Source organism: Tachypleus tridentatus, chromosome 11, assembly GCF_004210375.1.
Source record: "Tachypleus tridentatus isolate NWPU-2018 chromosome 11, ASM421037v1, whole genome shotgun sequence".
Classification (NCBI taxonomy): Eukaryota; Metazoa; Arthropoda; class Merostomata; order Xiphosura; family Limulidae; genus Tachypleus; species Tachypleus tridentatus.
Genome location: NC_134835.1, coordinates 83,664,261 through 83,682,912, shown reverse-complemented (window position 1 = coordinate 83,682,912; position 18,652 = coordinate 83,664,261). Strand labels below are relative to the sequence as shown.

The 18,652-nt window shown below is 33.8% G+C and overlaps 1 protein-coding gene across 5 annotated transcripts in view; it reads left to right on the top strand.

The window, feature by feature from the left end:
- The window catches only part of LOC143232632 (methyltransferase-like protein 25B), a 34,388-nt gene that overhangs the window by 7,101 nt on the left and 8,635 nt on the right, over positions 1-18,652 (top strand). For 2 of the 5 annotated variants that reach the window (XM_076468290.1, XM_076468291.1), the window contains 6 exons: positions 899-1,135; positions 6,247-6,349; positions 12,430-12,557; positions 13,286-13,433; positions 14,420-14,647; positions 18,380-18,484. In XM_076468290.1, the coding sequence (XP_076324405.1) occupies positions 899-1,135; positions 6,247-6,349; positions 12,430-12,557; positions 13,286-13,433; positions 14,420-14,647; positions 18,380-18,484 (949 nt within the window). Of the gene's footprint in view, positions 1-898; positions 1,136-6,246; positions 6,350-12,429; positions 12,558-13,285; positions 13,434-14,419; positions 14,648-17,139; positions 17,214-18,379; positions 18,485-18,652 lie in introns of all 5 variants that reach the window. The other 3 variants (XR_013017635.1, XR_013017634.1, XM_076468292.1) reach the window with 3 other exon arrangements.

Below are 18,652 nucleotides of genomic sequence, written 5' to 3'. Positions count from 1 at the left end.
TGGGGTGGTACTAATATTGATGGGAAGGGTTGTTCCACAGAGCATGTGCTCTCAAATCACAACCTTCCTGGGTCTTATACATATTTTCCTTATTTTCCTGCATCTAGTCAGCCTTTTACTGCCATTGATTTATATCTGCTTTTTCATTTTTCTCTCACTTTACTTGGAGAGTTGACAGTAACCCACAGGCCAGTGACAATATATCTATCATTATGAGGGAAATTGTCAGTGGTCAGTGCCACCTGATACATTTGCCTTGATGGAAGCTGGACCAGGCCAACTGATCCTCTTTCAGTGCTCTTTTAGAACTTGATCCTGCTGTCATCTGTCTGCATGGGAACAGGGACTGAATGTGTTGTTGAGATACTTGCTCAATCTATTCCTAAGACCTCAACACACTTTCCTCACCCATGGTGGAGTTCTGCTTGCTGGGAGGTATGGAAGGCTTAGAAACATGCCAGGGATGCCTTCCAATGGTATCCCTCTCTTTGTAACCATATCCTTTATCAGCTCAGCAAGTTGGGCATCAAAGCCAAAAGGAATCTTGAATTAAGTTCCTATCAAAATATGGAATGGGGAAACAACATAGTTTTTTTGTTGTTTTTTTTTTCTCAAAACCCAGGGAGTGCTGACTTGTTAATTATAAAGGTATGCATAATAATGTTTCCTGTACATAGAGTTGTTTCAGACTTAACTTATAGCTTGTCTGTTGATATTTAGTTTTTAACTACACATGTTTTTAAGCTTTATTTACTTTTTCTTTTAATAAATAATGTTAAAAAAAAGCACATAAATTATTAAAATGACAAATCAGCTGACAAAAAAATTACATGCTTGTCTATTTCTTGCATACTGTATACGCTTGCACTTTTATGGTGAGTTAATTTTTCATTTCTAGAGTGATTGGCCACAGAGTTTGCAGTCGTTTGTTAAGACTTGTCTCACTATGGCAGAGGCAAGATTTATGACTCATAGGGTCAACATCAATCCCAGTGTAAATGTCACAATACCACCATCCATCCAACGAGGAATGGCTCCCAAAAAAATACATGAAGTAAACCAACTGGCAGAGTTGTTAGGCATAATTTGTAAGGAGGTGTGTTGCAACAGAGTTGTGGATGTTGGCTCAGGCCTGGTAAGGAAATTGAAAATATCCATCAATCATTGATCATTGTGGGTATGCATGTGTTGTTTTTTCTAATAAAAATTAGGCTAAATGTCAATCACAGGATGTAATACTTAACAAACACCATTAATTTTAGATGTAAAAGTTTTTAGAAAAAATGTTGTTTTTACATACTTAAATGCTGAAGATACTTTATCTTAATTTTAAGTTTTCATTAAATCTTAATTAATTGTGTAATTACTAATATATATATATAAAATATAGATAGACAGATCCATATATCCATCTCAGTAAAACCACATAGTGGTTCTTTTATAACTGTGATTCCAATATTTAGATTCTTACAATAATACAGTTTGTGAGTTTTAACTGAAAATGGTATTTTTTCTTGTAATATTATCTACTCAAATCAAAACCATTCTTATGGGATGTTTATTTTACAACTTTAATTTTACAATTTAATTTTCAAATAATTATGTATGTTCAGCTTTTTGGGAGCCTTTTTCTTTCTGAATTATGAATTTATAACTTTTTGTCACTTCCACTTTGCCATAGTACAGGACAATTAGTTATTCTGAATAAATAACAACAATGAAGTCTGGTTCCTCTTTATAAGTCAAGGACATGATAGCTATTTTTCAATGGGAGATTAAGTTCTTCATGTGGTCTAAATATTCTTCTAGGCCTAAAACAGATACTCCTCTACTTGTGAATCTAGTTCATGAAAATGAGGATTTTGGCAGCTTTGTCCCATGTCCTGCCTCTGTCAATAATTCAACTACTACTGTCAGTGATGTGTACAGGCTTTCTTCTTTCTTGGATATTATTTCTAAAGTTTTTTATATACTTTCTTTTTCTCCTGTGGCATATGGTTCTTCTTTTTCCTTTCACACTTGATCTCCTCTTCTCACTATTGTGTTCTTCCTTCTCCTGCAAATATTCAGGTTCGTGCTAAACTCTTTTTACCCCAACAGCTTTTTCTGATACTAGCATGTATTATATTCCTTGCCTGATTGATACATGTGCCTTAGCTTTCTTTATCACCCACAATCTGAAATTCTTTCTTCAGGCTTGAGGCTCAGATCCTCTATTTTCCTTTCTCAGGCCTAATTTTATTGCCTTGTACTTACCCTTACTACCATCTTATGCTTTGTTTTCAGGATTCACCTTCATTCTGAGGCAACCTACAGTTCTCTTAAGGGTTTCCCTTATTTTCTTTACTTTAGAGATATCATCTTCCTTTCTTTTTTCACTTGTTATTTGTTTGCCCTGTTGCTTGGATCTGTTGGAGAGGGATGCTCTTCTTGCTCATGTTTGTTTACTTTTCTCTTATCTCAGAAATCTTCATCTGGCCCCTTTCCTCTGGGAATGTATTTTTGATGGAGTTCCTGATCCACTTGTTGAGGCCATGTGCCAATAGTTTTCCTTATCCTCATTTCTTTCCCATTTCTCTCAAGCTCCTTTGTTACCAAATTGCTACTTCTATCCATTTTTCTGTTCACAGACTTTGGTGTCATCAGTCTCTGTGGTGAATATCCTCTTGGCACAGGGACAATAGGGGTCCATTTAGCTCAGCTTGAGGATTCTTGGCTTCCATTTATGGCTGACTGTTAGATGCTAGATGTTTTGTCAGAGAGATTGACTCTTCATTTTACACTCCTCTTTTATCTCCTGTTCCCTTTCCTTCTCTTCTCCAGGATATCCTGTTTCTTGACAGCATATGTTAGAGGCAATCTTAAACTTGTTGGCTAAGGAAGCTATTGAATGAACTTCTCATCCTTTTCCAGGATTTTATTCCCACCTGTTTTTCATTCCCAAGAAAATTGAAGGTTGGAATATCATCATAGATCTTTCACATTTTAATTGGTTTCTTGGAGAGTTTTCTCACCCTGCAATGGTTATTTGTTCTGTAACTTTGGATAATCGAGATGAGCAGCTTATATGCTTATTTTCATATTCCCATCTTCCCTGCATCCAGATTCTAGCTTTGGTGTGTTCATGGGGGTTAGGTTTATCAGTTCAACCCTCTCCCCTTTTGGTCATGCACTGGCACCATACATTTTATTTTGCTCATGAAATTCATGAATGAAATGGATGAATGACATCATTTAAGCTCTGTTCCAACAGGCTTCCAATAATTCTATTCTTCTCCTACTTCAGAAAGCAAGCCCCTCTTGTTTGGGTGGTTGGTTGGTCAAAGTGGAGGAGTGTCATCTTACACTCACTTAATATATGGTTAATTTGTGTATGTTCTGTAATTTGTATCTCAGCTGGACCTGACCTTCTCTGTTTCATTTGAAGGACACAGAGCAATTGATTTCTACTGCTCTATCTGCTTATTCTTTTCTGTATGGGTAGTTCTCTCACTTTTAGGGACTTGGGCTTCCATGGAATCTCTTAGCCCCTTTAGTCATGCTCACATGAAGTGGACTGCATAATAAATGGAACCTCTCTAAGGATCTCTTTTTAAAAGTTCTCTCATGGAGTGGGGCACTTGTTTCAACTCTTTGGAAATTTCAGGTTGATGGTCCCCAGAAGAATTGAATCTTCATTTCAATCTCTTAGGACTCTTAGGGGTTCACTGAGCTGTGGATCATTTTCTAGTTTGGTTGTGAACCACATGGGCAACTGAACTACAGTTTCCTATATCAGTTACAAGGGAATAATCAATTTCCCTCACTCTGTCTCAAAACACTCAACCTTATTTCTTGAGCCCATTTCCTACAAATCTAACTTGTGACTTGTCATGTTTTGGGTATTCTGAATTTTGTTGTGAGGTCCAGCTAGATTTTCCCTATTTTATGGTTCTTTAATTCTTGGGTTCTCAAATGGCTGTGCTTTTGTCTGGGCACCCCTCTCAAAGATGCTTTTGCCACTGACAACAATAACAAACTTTCCCTTTTCTGGTCTCATGTTTGGCATCTAAAGGCTTTGGCAGTGAATACATTTCAGTCAGGACTGGTCCATCGCTTCTATGTGTTTACTTCCTATTTGTCTCTCACCTCATGTCCTCCCTCTCATTTGGCTACCCCTCATAGTCCTTCTTGTGACACTCTGTTGGACAGTTCAAACATGATTTCCTCTATTACAGCTTCTGCAGTCCTCTCCTTCTCTCCCACTCTTCTCTTCTTCAACCTTCTTCTTCTCTTTTCTATCCAGATGTATGGTAATTCAGACCTCATGCATCAGATTTGTCCAGTACCTTGTTATATGTTTCATACTCTCTGCATATGTTGACTACCTTCTTTCCCATTCTGTTCAACAATCCTCATTTTTTGTTTACCGGTAAAATTGGTATACTTTACTTCAAAGTCACTATGTTGTTCTTTCTACCCTTGTCATCCTTTTGTTCCCCCATATCTGAATTCTTCATATGGTTTTTTGACCACGGATTACTGATATTGTATATAGCTCTTTCTACTATTTTTCCATTACCATTGAGTTATTCGTTCCTGGTACTTCCTGTATCATCTTTTCCTTAAAACCTGTTTCCTTCTCCTTTTCACCTGTATTTATCATCATTTTGATATGTATACTCTTGATTCTTCCTGCATTTTTTTTCATCACTCATGTGCTCTTCTCTATTCTGATCATGCTTTTCTCTCTAAAACTTCTGCAGCACATTCACCCCTACTATGTCTCTTCCATCTATTTTTATTTTCTCCAGATTTTGAACACCTGCCTTGTCCCATCTGTCTGGCCCATGGTTATTTGACCTGCACTGCTCCCTTTCATGGTTCCTGATCTCATCTCTATTTCTTGGAATCCTTCTTCTACCCATGACCTTTCTCCTCTTACTCTTACTGAACAACTTCATCACCTCATCCATTTAGTAAATTCTTCTTTGGATAGGGATGCTTGTCGATGCATCCTCACAGTACACAATCTTTGGCTGCTCCCTTCCATTAACTGTTGAAGGAGGTTTTTTGGGCTTGCAGGTGCGTAGTCCTTCATCTTTTGTCACACACTTTGTCTGTCATGTGGCTTTAGCTTCAACAAGCTATATACTACCTCTGGTTGCCATTCTTACTTTTGATGGACCCTCTCATACCTCACAGGATCCCAGTCTGTAGCAAATGGTGCTTAACAAGACTTGCTTTTCAGAAATCTACACAGTGGAGGACTATCAAGGCCTGATATAGCACTCACTCATCAGACAGGATATTCCACTGGACTGCTTGAGGTATCCTCATTATGCTCATTCTCTTAAATAAGGCCTGATTCAGATTGTATCCACTCATGGGATATCTAGGTATCCTCCATACCTAGTTTAGAATATAGCACTAACCTGCTTCAAAAATTAAGGTTTTTATGGCTACCCATTACAAAGTTTTATGGTAATGCAGTGCACTTTCCCACCCCTTTTTCTTCTAGTGGAGCATGGGGAATAATTGCCACTTACCAGTTTCCAGCTGTTGAGGCTGCCTCTTGAGCATGACTGGTTCCATTTAGTAAAAGAAGGTGTTCTGTCCATGTAGTACAGTTCATCCCCATGGCTTACTCTTTTATATAACTTATCCACAAACTTATTTTTTTAAGAATAGTTTTTAAACCTCAGAATAGATTCAAACATTATTTTCAGATATAAAGATAAATTTCATGTTTAAAAAGATTAGTTTAAACGTCTTTTATGTAATTCTAGGTATGTAACTTCAATCACTAGATGGCTTAAAACTTGCAGAAAAGAACATGCAAAATTATTGACTAACAATAAGCCAAACATATGAGGCCATCTGTTTGATAAATGTTATGTATGTTAAACATACTTGATAAGAGGTCACTCTAAAAATTTGTGTGCTTAAAAAAAAAAGAGACCTTACTCTCTCACACTGAGTTTTAATGCATTTTATACATCTAATTTGTGACAGTACTTTGATTAGATCCTGTGTATTGATGAAGATTTTTTTTTAATAATTTAGCAATACCAAAGTCGGAAGACAGTTTTAATTTAAAACATTTGTTAGGTAAAATTTCAGAGTATTAATATTTTGATATAAAGGTTTTTCTAAATGACAGTTTATTGTCTCAAATATTTGAATAAAAATGGATCATTTATTGATTTTGAATTTATTTAAAAATATATTTCTGGTGTTAAATATAAATATTTCTATATATTTCAGGGCTATCTAGGCCAAGTTCTTCATAACAACTTTGGTATTCAGGTTATTGGTATAGAGCGTGAGAAAGCTCTGTGTCTTTCAGCCAAAGAAAGATCTTTGAAAGGTAAAGCAAACTTTCAAGACATTGTATTATACAATGCACATTGCCTATTTGTTCTTTCACCATAATAAATTTTGAGCTATCTGTTTCAATAAATTATGAATGTAGCAAGATTTATAAAGGAATATTGAAGTTGTTTTTAACCCTTCACTTCTAACATATTTTCTCATTCTCCCTGGAGCCAGATTTTTATAACACATTCCCTCTCTCTCATATATATATAATGTGTGTGTGTATAGCATTGTATTCAAGCTAAGAGTAAGGGAAATATATTGCTGACTAATAAAGTCTTGCACTTTACTGTTAGTTATGTTTTAATGATAAATTAATAATATTCTGTAAATTTCCTTTTATTACATACTTGCAACCTTCTGATAGCAAGCCTGTGTTTCAAAACCTTACATGTTTAACGTGGACCCAACGTGGCCAGGTGGTTAAAGTGCTCAATTCATAATCTGAGGGTTGTAGGTTTGAATCCACATCACACCAAACATGCTCGCCCTTTCATTCATAGGCGTGTTACAATGTGATGGTCAACCCCACTATTCATTGATAAAAGAGTAGCCCAAGAGTTGGCAGCAGGTGGTGATGACTAGCTGCCTTCCCTCTAGTCTTACACTAAATTAGGGATGGCTAGCACAGATAGCCCTCATATGGTTTTGTGTGAAATTCAAAAACAAATGCAAATAAAGAAATATATTTAACCCTTTCATTACAGGTTGGGTGGAATCCAACCAGCTTGTAACTACAAAAGTATCCATGAGAGTAACCATACCATGATTTTTTTGGGTTGTTAGTAAACATTACAAGGCTTTTGTACAAAAATTATGAGGTTTTTGAATTATGTATTAAGATATTTTAATTAAGGTTTTATCATAAATCTTTTTTCTTTAGAATGTTGACTGTTTAACTTGCAGAGATTTAAGATTAAAATACTTTTATACATGAGAAAATGTGAAATCTTTTTAACCTCCAGTTAATTATCAAACATGTTTTAGTCCTTAAATGGCAGCCATCATCAACTGATGCTGCTATCTACAACATTTATCTGTTATTTTCACAATTGAATTAGAGTACCTGTATATGTTCAATAGATTTGACCAATCTCATAACCACCGTAAAAAATTAGGAAACAAATATAAATTATGCCTTTTTCTTTCTAGGATGACTACAAATTACAACTCAAACACAAGTGTTTAGTCTAAATAGTTTAAATGCCATAACATTATAAACTTATGTATATTTATTGTTTTTATTACACTGACCAACACTGGCTAACATGTGGCACATGTGCATTCATATTACTGTATCTGATAATATAAAACTGACCGTTAGAAAGTGACCTGTTTTGACTGTGTTTTAGTGTATAAGTATTTTGTAAAGTCACATTTCAGTTATAATAAATTATATATGTACGTACATTATTGCTATTTACAAACAAATTTTTTTTAAATTTACTTTTCTTAAAATAAAGAATGGTAAGTAAAGAATTAAAGCAAACATTTTTCTCTTTTAGTTATGACCTTTGTACTTGGTTGCTAAGCCTTAAGAAATTTTGCATGTGAAGGATGAGAAACAAAATTATTTTTAGGTTATATATATATAGATTTGAATAACAGAAAAAATGAATAAATCACTATATCGTTACCTTAAAATTCCATTATAAGTTATCAAATTTAGTAACTAAACTGTATTTGTGTCTAAAAAAAAAAATATGAAATTTTGAACAGGCTAAAGACACAACTTACTGGTCTTGAAAGAAAGAGACACAACTGTTATCTTGGAAAATGATTGAGAAAACACTTGGTGGATATTCTGAACTTTCAGTTGGTTATTCAAATGTCATATATAGAATTAAGTGTGTATAAAGAACTATTTTCAAAAATAGAAAGATTTGAGTAAGTCCACTGAGTTTGATTCAGTACATGAGTGATATCTCAGCAAATAGAAAAATATAACAGGTTATTATTTTATATTCTAGCTTTTCAGTATTGGTAATTTGAGTTCATAGCTAGAACAAAAGTACAGACTTTGTATTTTGACATCAAAACATCTAATTTGAACCAGTACTGCATTCAACATACCATGAAACACACAAAAATCAATGTTTCAGTGGGTTTTTTTTTAATATTTGCTTTAAAATTTAAAACTGAGTAATGTATAATGTGGAGATTTGAATTATAATATACAATTTGATAGCAAAATTAATGTCATAAATTCATAAAATAGTGGTTCAATAAAATTTTTAATGCAAGTTGACAAACTTGATTATTTCATCTTTGACCCCTCATCCATATGGAAAGGGTTAAAAGTTCAGATGCAGTACTTATCTCTCTCACAAGATTAGGTATTCTCATTCAGTTCTGTCTTCTGTATGCAAACACTTTCTTTTATACATGCCACAAGCCTTCCATTCCCCCCTATTGGAATTGCAAGATTCCAACATGCATCTCATGAAAATAATCATGTGTTACCTCCTCACCAGTAGGAGCATAGTATACTCACTTCTCTACTAAACTATCACTTCTCGTTTGGATTCAGTGGTTGGATTTAGATGTACTGTTTTGTTTGTTTAATGCTTCATGTTTGACTTTTTCTCACAAAGAGGTTGTTTTTAAATTAATTTCCTTTCCTCTGTTAGTATCAGTTATTTCTAGTCACCGTATTTTCTGCACTCAAATTTAGTAAACCCCACTGTGCAATGAATTTCAAAATTGATGTTACCACTTCATAGGGGATAAACCAGCAACTAGCATTTTTTCTGAGACCTCAGGTGTGATCAACCCAACAGTGGATTTATGTGCTTTTATATGCTAGGAGATCAAATGTTACATGGAACAACCTCCAGTTTCATGTGGTGAGTCAGTTCCTTGTTAGCTGGTTCCATGTAGTTGTAACAGTGCAGTTGGAAGGTATTCCATCATTAGTCTACAGTTAGGGTTTTCCTGCTGACTGGGCTACTGTGGCTTGTGTATCAGAATTTCTCACCTGGCTCTTCAACCATGGGTCTTCAGTTTCCTTGCTTTTGAGATATTTAGTGGCCTTATCCCATACCTTTTATTTTTATTTTAACTTCCCCTGTCCTTACCATGCTCATACATTCTTTTTGGATACGTTGCCCTCACAGGTGACCTACACTTCCAGATTGGGATGTTAACTTGGTCTTCCATTCCCTTACTTTATCGCCATCTGAACTGCTTTCCTTGTGTTCCATGTTTCATCTTTCACTTAAAACATATTTTCTTTTATTGCCCTGTGAATTTTGATAGTCAGATGTATTTGCCATTTACATTTCATCTACCGTCTATCACTCTACCTATCTTCTCCTTCATCCAGATCGTTTCTTTTTCCCAAAGACCTCAACAGCTTCTTTTCTCCTGTTTTGTTTCCTTCTATTTCCCATCTTTACCCTTGACCAGATTTGGACAGGCCTCTCTGTCTGGTCAAGGCTTTTTATCATTATATTGTTTGAACTGCTTCCTCACAGGGTACACATTCCCAATATTTTATTTCCTAGCAGTCATCCTCCCTTCATGAATTTTTACCTTCTAGCTTGACCAGTTGGTTCTGTTTTTTGGTTCAATTAACTTGTTCTTCAGTTTCTTCTTCCTCCTGGAATTTCTAACAAGTGTCCTTCCATCAGATTCAACACCTTTCTTTTTCCCTTGCTTCTCATCTTTGTTATTCAATGGGGGAGATTCTGCAATCTGGCATGTGGACCACACTTAGTATGTTCATCTCCCATTATTTCCTTTATATCCCGCTTTTCTTTTCATTGTAGTTTTGTCTACCATCTGTGACCATTTTTCAGGCTTTGGTGCAACTTCAACAAGAAGGTTTTAATTCATACTTTCTTTTCAGGGACCTTTCTGTGGATTTTTTATCCCCCTCTGTGGCAAGTGATACCTGGTTATGTATTCTTCAACTCGAAATCTGCACTTTCCAGCCATGGTAACCCACACTTTCTTTTCTATGGCTTCATACCCTCATCGTTGAGATTGGGTGTTCCACAAGATTCCTTGTAGGTTCATGACTTTGTGATATTTTGTTCCATAACACAACTGTCTCAGACAGTACCACTCATGAACTGCATGGGTAAAGCAGAAGGGGATTGCTACTCATCCCTGCCATGTCTGGAGTGAAGAACTCAGTATGATCTGCTTTATAAAATAGGTTTTGTAGTTACCTGTATTAGGTGATAACGTTCCTCTGGGCTGTCCACCTCATTGTCACCTTCTCTTTTTCAAGTAGAGTGCAGGAGTCCTCACCACTTTCCATTTCCAAGTCACTGGGGTGATTGGCCATGAAAGCACTCTGCTGAAGAAGCTCTACACAATAACCATACAGTTAAGAGTAGAGCAGTGATGACCTGTGGGTGGAGGTGATATGATAGCCTCCTATTTGCAATAACTAATGAAAATGGATTGAAACATCAGAATGCACTTTAACTTTTCAGTTTGGAGCCCTTTTCCTACCATCACATGGATGTCAGTACCCCACAGGCAGGTTAACATACATCTTCACACAGTTTTGGGTTGTCTACTTTCTTCTCTCGATTTCTTTTGCCTATGTTTTGGGTCACAGCAGTGGTGTGTGGAATTGTTCCTGTTTTGTTCATTGCTATTCCTTATCCTCTATTTTTATGGGGATGTCATTGCCATATGAATGGTTCTGGCCTGCTGCATAGTTGGGGAAGTTCACTGCATGAGATAAACATCTTTTTGATACTGGATGTCAAGTTCCCAGATTGATAGCTCAGGGCAAATTTCCTGTTGTATTTCAGAATTAGAATGGTTGTCAATTCTCTGGTTATTCAGTTTGAGATGAAGACAGTATGATCTTCATCCTACCCTCACATCATTGTTGGTACCCTGCAGGCAGGTTTTGGAGGTAGCTGACTTACCAAGTACAGTCCACCATGCCCTAGCTACTCTACAGCTAGAGATACATTCTTTATTTACCCACCTTCCTTGTTGTAAGAATGAGTTACAATATATTTGTAAGGTAATGATTACTTTCTTGCCACATTCTCTCCCACTCAGGTGAACTCTTCTCATTTCCACCCTTATATCTTACTCATTCCACAGTTGGGCAAAGAGTATACATAGCTCAGGAGTGGTGGTGTTTTCCCCTTCTTTGAATCTGAATTTCTCATTTCTAGGAATATCCTTAGGATACTTTGGAGGGGTACGTATGCTTTTCTCTTGCACCAGTCCCTCCTCCTTTTCAGTGTGGAATTCTAATCAGATTCTTGTGAGAGTAGGGAAGTACCATATTGGAAGTTATACTTTTTTAAACTGAAATTGTGTATCTTATAAGTACTTCTCTCCTTTCACACTTCCCACTCTTCCTCCTCACACTTCTTCCATGCTGCTCTCTTCTGTTAAACTTTGAAGTGATTCTTTGGTAGAGGAATGTAGAGGGAGACATGTGAGCATGTCATGCTCCTCTTGATGGTTTGCATGAAAGACTTGTTGGAATTTTGCAATTTGTCACAGGCTTGTGGTATGCATGAAGAAAAAGTTCTTGTATAGGAGGCAGAATTGAATGAGAATAGCTAATCTTGTTAGAGAAGGTAAATGTCTATTGGAAATGCATTTTCAGCATAGGAAAAATATAACTTCTGTGAAAGTTGAACATTTTTGTGTTTCTATGAAATCTGTAAGCATAAATAACAAAGTAACCTTATCTCTTACTGCTTGAATAATTTATATGAGCTTTTTCAGAAACTGGTTAAAAAATAAGTTATAATAAATGGAATAAAAAACAATTTTCTATTAACTCTGCTGTGTTTACCTCATTTTTATGTATGGAACTGTATTTTTTAAATCAGAAGTGTGCATTTCTTAAGGTCTCCTCTTTCTGATGCATAAATGACATAGTTGATATTATGTGTATGAAAACATTATCTTTTTGTGATAACTTGCATTGTTGTCATTTAGTCTGACCATATTTAAAGTTTAGAGGATTTTGCATAAAAATATGATGTGCCAGTTGTACAAATTACATTTTTTATGTAGTATACCAATTCAGTTTGTTTTTTTATAGATCTATATTTATACATACACATACCTGATCATTAGGTGAGTGCAGTTCCAACATGCATCACATAACAATGAAATTAACAGACAACAAAGAAGAGTTTGGAAAGTTATTAGGAAACTTACCGCCTCAAGTTGATTGTGAGTGTAGGAGAAAATCATTCAGCAAGGTGAGAAACTCAGCATTTCAGTAATTGTGCTACAGATCACTGTCAGTTCATTATGATACATCTCTTAAGTTTCAAAATAGGTCTAACATGTACTTGATAGGAGAGTGTAAACACATTCATAACCTTATACGTGTGTATCTGTGAAGAGTAGTATTTGAAGGTATGTGGACTACTTTATGTACTGATAGGATTTGGTAAGTTTTCAATATTCTTAGAAAAAATTAAGATGTGATAAGATATTTTACTTGGTAGAATTGAATTTCACCAACTTCTACAGAAGCTTAAATTTTGAGGTGATTGTTGAAAACCAAAACAACAATTCCTTTGAAGGTTTCAGAGTTAATTTTACTATTTTTTTTTTAGAAAAAATTTGTGGCTATTGCCTGTGTGCAGATTTTGTTTTTGTATCTTTACTGTTTGGAATACTTATCACTTTACAAAATAATAACTTGATGAATGAAAGGTAATTAAATGAAATTTAGATACAGGTGAAGATTGAAATAGAAAGAAGATAAAATACAAGTCAAAAAACAAATAAGGTGATCCAGTTGTTACCTGTTTCTTTATTTGAGGTGAACCTCAAAGTTTGTTTTATTCTGTTTTTTGTTGTTGGTGGCATTATAATGACTTTTAAGAGAAAACCACAATAAACATAATGTTTTCATTGAAATTTTTCAGATGAGTGCCTAATTTTATATTGAACAATTTCAAGTAAATGTTATGTACAGCTTTCAGATGACAGTAATGGGGTGGTGCTTTGTGGTTTACACTGCTGTGGTGATTTGGGGCCTAATCTTATGAAAGAATTTCTTCAGCATCGCCAAATCATTGCAGTAATATGTGTAGGCTGCTGTTACCATTTGATGTCCTCAGATGGTGAGTACTTGTAATAGTAATATCTGTAGGGTACTTTTAAGACTATATCTAAGTTAGTGAACACTTGTAATTTTTTGTAATATAAATGTTACATTTACTTGGTTAATCTGCTAAATGTGAAGCATAATTTATATATATGCTTTTAGTACCTGTTGCAAAGTTATGCAGAAATTTGAACTTCTGATGTACAGTGAAGCTTTTACCATTATGATATAACATATTTTATTTTGGTATCTATTACACTTTTTATCAATGCAATCTGTCTGGTAATGTGGTTTATATACTTTTTAGTGTATTTCAAGCAAAAGCCATACTTTTTATTTTGACCTCTTATTTTCTCTGTTTTTGTGAAATTCTCAAGAAAGCTTGGGTAGAGATAGGTTAGTTTGTTTTTATATATATAATGTTAGGCTGACCATTTTGCTATCAAATACCATCATGTTTATTCTGAATGCATTAACTCTTTCCGTGTGAAGAACCCGTTTCTGTGTGTATCATCAGGTTTTACTGAGTTAAATTCAGAATTTAATTAAACTATTTTATTATCATTGTGCACAAATAAACTTGATGTCAGAACATAGCTACTAAACTAGTTATTAATATTTAATAAGTTTTAAGTTATTAATTTTATAAGGAAATATTTTTAAAAAATTCTTAGTCTCCTCTAGTATGAGAATTGTGACATTTTTTTCTCAAAAGTCTTTGCTCTTCCCTAAATTATTCATCAGCCCTTCAGGAAATATGAAATTTAACATATTTTTTAATAAGTATATAATACTGCTTTTGTTTAATTACATTAAAGTTTGTAAAGTAAACCATCTGATTTCAAAACTACTCCATTTAAAACTGTAAACAACAGAAGTTTTTGAAAACTGACATCTATAATTAATAATAATGTTCTTCAAGTTTAAAATAGGGTAATTAGTAATGTAGAAGCCTCTGCCAAGTTGCAGTTAAATTTTCACTCTCATTATTTCTTGTGACAGAAAGCAGTGGTAAGAGTTGCTTTAAGAATTTTCCCTTAAGTCAGAAATATAAGAAGATTTTTCAGATTGCCAAAAAACATCATCCTGACTGGGAACCTTCACAATACGGACTGAGGTTAGGAGCCCAAGAAACACGTGCTCGGTGGTTCAATGAAACAGAAGAAGATCATCATGGACATACCAAACACCTGGCTTATAGAGCTATTCTTGAAGCTTTCATTGAGAATGGTTAGTTGTTATGTCCACATCTAAATAATGGAAAGTAAGGTAACATCAAAGTTGTATATATGTGTGTGTGTGGCAGGTTTTTTATATTTAACTATTTACATCAGTGGGCTGACTTCCAGAACTTTTAGAACAGAAATAAGTTATTAATCAACACAACTTGCCCATTTTTACATTGTGCACTTTTGCACATTCACTTGGTTCCTTTCAGGCAAGTGACTGGCTACATTTCTGTTTTTCACAAATACTTAAATAGAACATAACCAGGTTAATGGTATCAGTACAGGCTGTGATGTCATTACAACATTCAACATTATGAATATAGAGGGTAAATAAAAGAAAATAAAGACATTTTCTATATGTTTGTCAACTGTATGTCAGGTTGTAGTAGCAAAATCCACTTATTTTAAATATTGGTTCATTCATTGCTTATTTTATAATAGCTCTGGTATTTTTTAAATATACTAAACAGGTAGGAGCTGTCACAACTACATTCATAAAGAAAGCAAATATATAGCTTTCAGATACTAGGTTTGAGGCTAAAGAGTATTTTCCAGTGTTGCAAAAACCTATCCTTGTACTTCAAGTTGAAAAACAATGGTTAATTGTTCATGTGTATAAGAAAGCTTAAACTTAATGTCTAAGAGGTGCATCAAGTTAGTACTGCACAATAAACATGGAATAACAGATGAACAAAAAAAAACTGTGGTATTCTTTAACTTTTGCCTTATGGACATCTTTTTTAGATTTAGTGTGATACTTTTTCTTTAAATTGCTTCCAACTGTGGTTTCAGTATTTTCTGGTACTTTAGTTGTACATATGACTGTGTATGACTAAGATTTGCTCATGTATTACGTATTTTGACCAGCAAGTAATTTAAACTAATGCCCATGGTTGCAGAGACATTATGAAACCTAAAAAGCTCACATTTTGCACTGATTAAAGGAGAGGGTATGAAGTTATATGAGATTATGTTCCTCTGGAAGGTGATGTGGTCATCTTGTCAGTTTAATGTTGTACTATAGCATTTTTAGAAATCAGTTAGTGTAAATAATTTGTATTAATTATTATGAACTATGGATTTTACCTAACACTAACAAGGTGTAACTGCTGTTATGAAATTAATGTGGCTTTTGGTATTATGTTTTTTCTTGCATAACTCTGGAAGACTTTTTGTCAGCACTGTATATGGTTATTGTAAACCATCACCTACTTTTTTTGCTATTAATGTTATATTTTGTGAAATGTTGTATTCATTTTCATTGTAATCAAGTATGTTTTTATGATCATCCATTTAAGATATGCTTCGAAACGTACCTCTACTAAAAATGTATCTCAGAATGGCTGGTATGGGTATTAATACTTTTATTGATAAGGAGAGAACAACGTTTCGACCTTCCTAGGTCATCTTCAGGTTAAGAACCTCCACTTCCACTTACAACTGTTACTTGACTGCTAGGGTTTCTTCTTTGCCTATATAAGCAATAGTGCTTTTTTTTCTTGCTTGCTTCAATCTTTTATACCCTACTCAACTGCCCTAAGAGATAATTATTTTGTGATACTCTCCACCTGTGTCAGTACATTCTTTATCTGGTACTGTATATAAGCATCTCATTCAGATAATATTATCACTTTTTCTTGACAAATGTTTGAATGTTATCTAGTTGATTTAATAACAATGAAAATAATTTAAAATATATTTTTTCTTTCTGTCTTCTGATTGGCAAGACAGTTACACATGCCTGTGAATTTAAACTTCATAAAAGTTGTTGTGGTTTTCATAATGGATTTTCCAAGGTTCAGCTCTGCAGCTTTTGAACATAATATTCATTTTTCTCTATTGTATATGGATCTTTTACAAATTGGGAAGAAAAACTCTTATTTAGATGAACTTATTATTTTGTTTACCACAATAACATTTTTTATTATTATGTTAGTTAATAAAAAATACAAACAAACTGAAGAAAAGGGAAGAACATTGATATCAAATAAATATGCATTCCCAGTTCATCCTGGTTTTTTTTGTGAAATCTGTGTCTCTTAGTCTGAAAACTACATCTTGTGGTTTTTGTTTTATGTATCACATCCGACTAGCACTGATCAGTCATCATGCTGATGTTTCACCACCCCTGATATTTTGATGAAACCTTTTCTCTTGTTCTTCACTGACAGCACCAAGATTTTCAGGAAATAGTCAGAATGTTAGTGTGAGAAATTATCTTTCAACTTGCTCACTAAAACATTCCTTGTACTCTGAGTGAAATTGCTATTATATGTTCAGAATACAGAGTTATGAAGTGCATCATTTGATAGGTGAAACCCTTGATTTTCTATTGGTTATATGTAATACATAATTAAACATAAGAGAGGATGTGATAGGTGGGTGTGGCAGGTAGGGTCTGATTTTATATTGATAACTCTGTAAATTATGGTTTGTCTTAGCAATAAGAACTTTATAGCGAGTAATTTACATTTAATTTCTTACTTCTTTAAGGGGTGGTGGGAAAAGATACAGAAGAAAAGATTCCCACAGAAAATATGTCACATGTCACACTAAGGGAAATTCAGGTGTTTTTTCTGTTGTTGTTGTTTTTTAGTATTCCATTGCAGAATTAGGAACATAAAACTTGTATAATATTAAAATATGGGTTGTTAGCTGATATTTTATGCTACACCAATTGATATAACACAAAAATTAGTTTAATAAAATATTACACACTAAAACTATATCATGCATAGTAAAGAATACCCAGATTGAAAGAGTTAAAGGCAATCCACACTTCTTTTTCAACTTTTCTCATTCCCCTCTAAGTTTCACTTCTAAAAGAGCTGCGAATTACCCACACAGATACTTGAAACAGTTGCCATATTTGACTGAAGCCTTTACAAACTGCTTCATCAAGCCCAGTTTTAGGGTGAAGTGGACTTTCTCTTCGTCAACCAAGCTTTTCACGTTCAATGTTTTTTTATCCTATTATCAGGCTGACACTGCATAACCATTGCTTCTTTATCCAATGCTTGTTCATTATGACACATTTTATTTAAATTACACTTTTTTCGAAAAGCTGTTAGAATAATTTCTCTTACAGAGAGTAATTCTATCAGTAAAGAACTAAACCTTCACTTAAGTAAAATATACAAAATTACCTTACATAAAACTGGTATCAAAGACCATGCTATAAACTTAACAGTTACATTTATATGTAATGTACCAAATTACCATGCTTACAACAGTATAGTAGACCATTGATATGATTATATACATAACAGCTACAAGAATTGTATATAATAAACTGTATTTTATCAGTGTGTAAACTTGGTTACTAGTGTCAACACTTTAAGCACCAATAATTATAGTTATCAAATCATTACAATTCATATCAAAAATAAACCTTAAATAAACTGTAAACAGAAAAACATCATTCTCACATAACAAGGATGTACTATATTTCTGATAATGTGTAGTTAGAAGTACTTAATAATTTTATTGATAAGTTTTGAGCATTTTTCATGAGAAAATAACTGTGAATGAGATATTGGGAAAAAACATACTACAGTTTATTAAAGCTCTCATCATTCTCAAAAGCTACAAGCAATTTTGTCTCTTCACAAGTTTAACAAATTGTAAGTCATTATATATAATAATATAAACTATATTCCACTTTTAGGTTTTAATATTGCAGTGTATTTATGTGGTTTTTGTATTCTCACTTATTTCAACGTCTGCTCTAAAGAAGGTATTGTGTGGAAAAAGAAAAGAAGACGTGTGGCAAGAAAAAACCAATTTTCAACTTTTAGAGATTATGCCTTTGCTATAGCTGATGGCTTTTCTTGTTCAGGTAAGTATAACAAATATTAATATGATTATATTTCATTAGGATCTTATCTTGGTTATTTATAATAATTTTGTTTTTTTTTAAATATATTAAACATTAAAATGCATTTTGTTTTTGAGTTCAAATTAGAACAAATTAAAACTGAGCAAAATATGGAGTTTTAAAAACAAT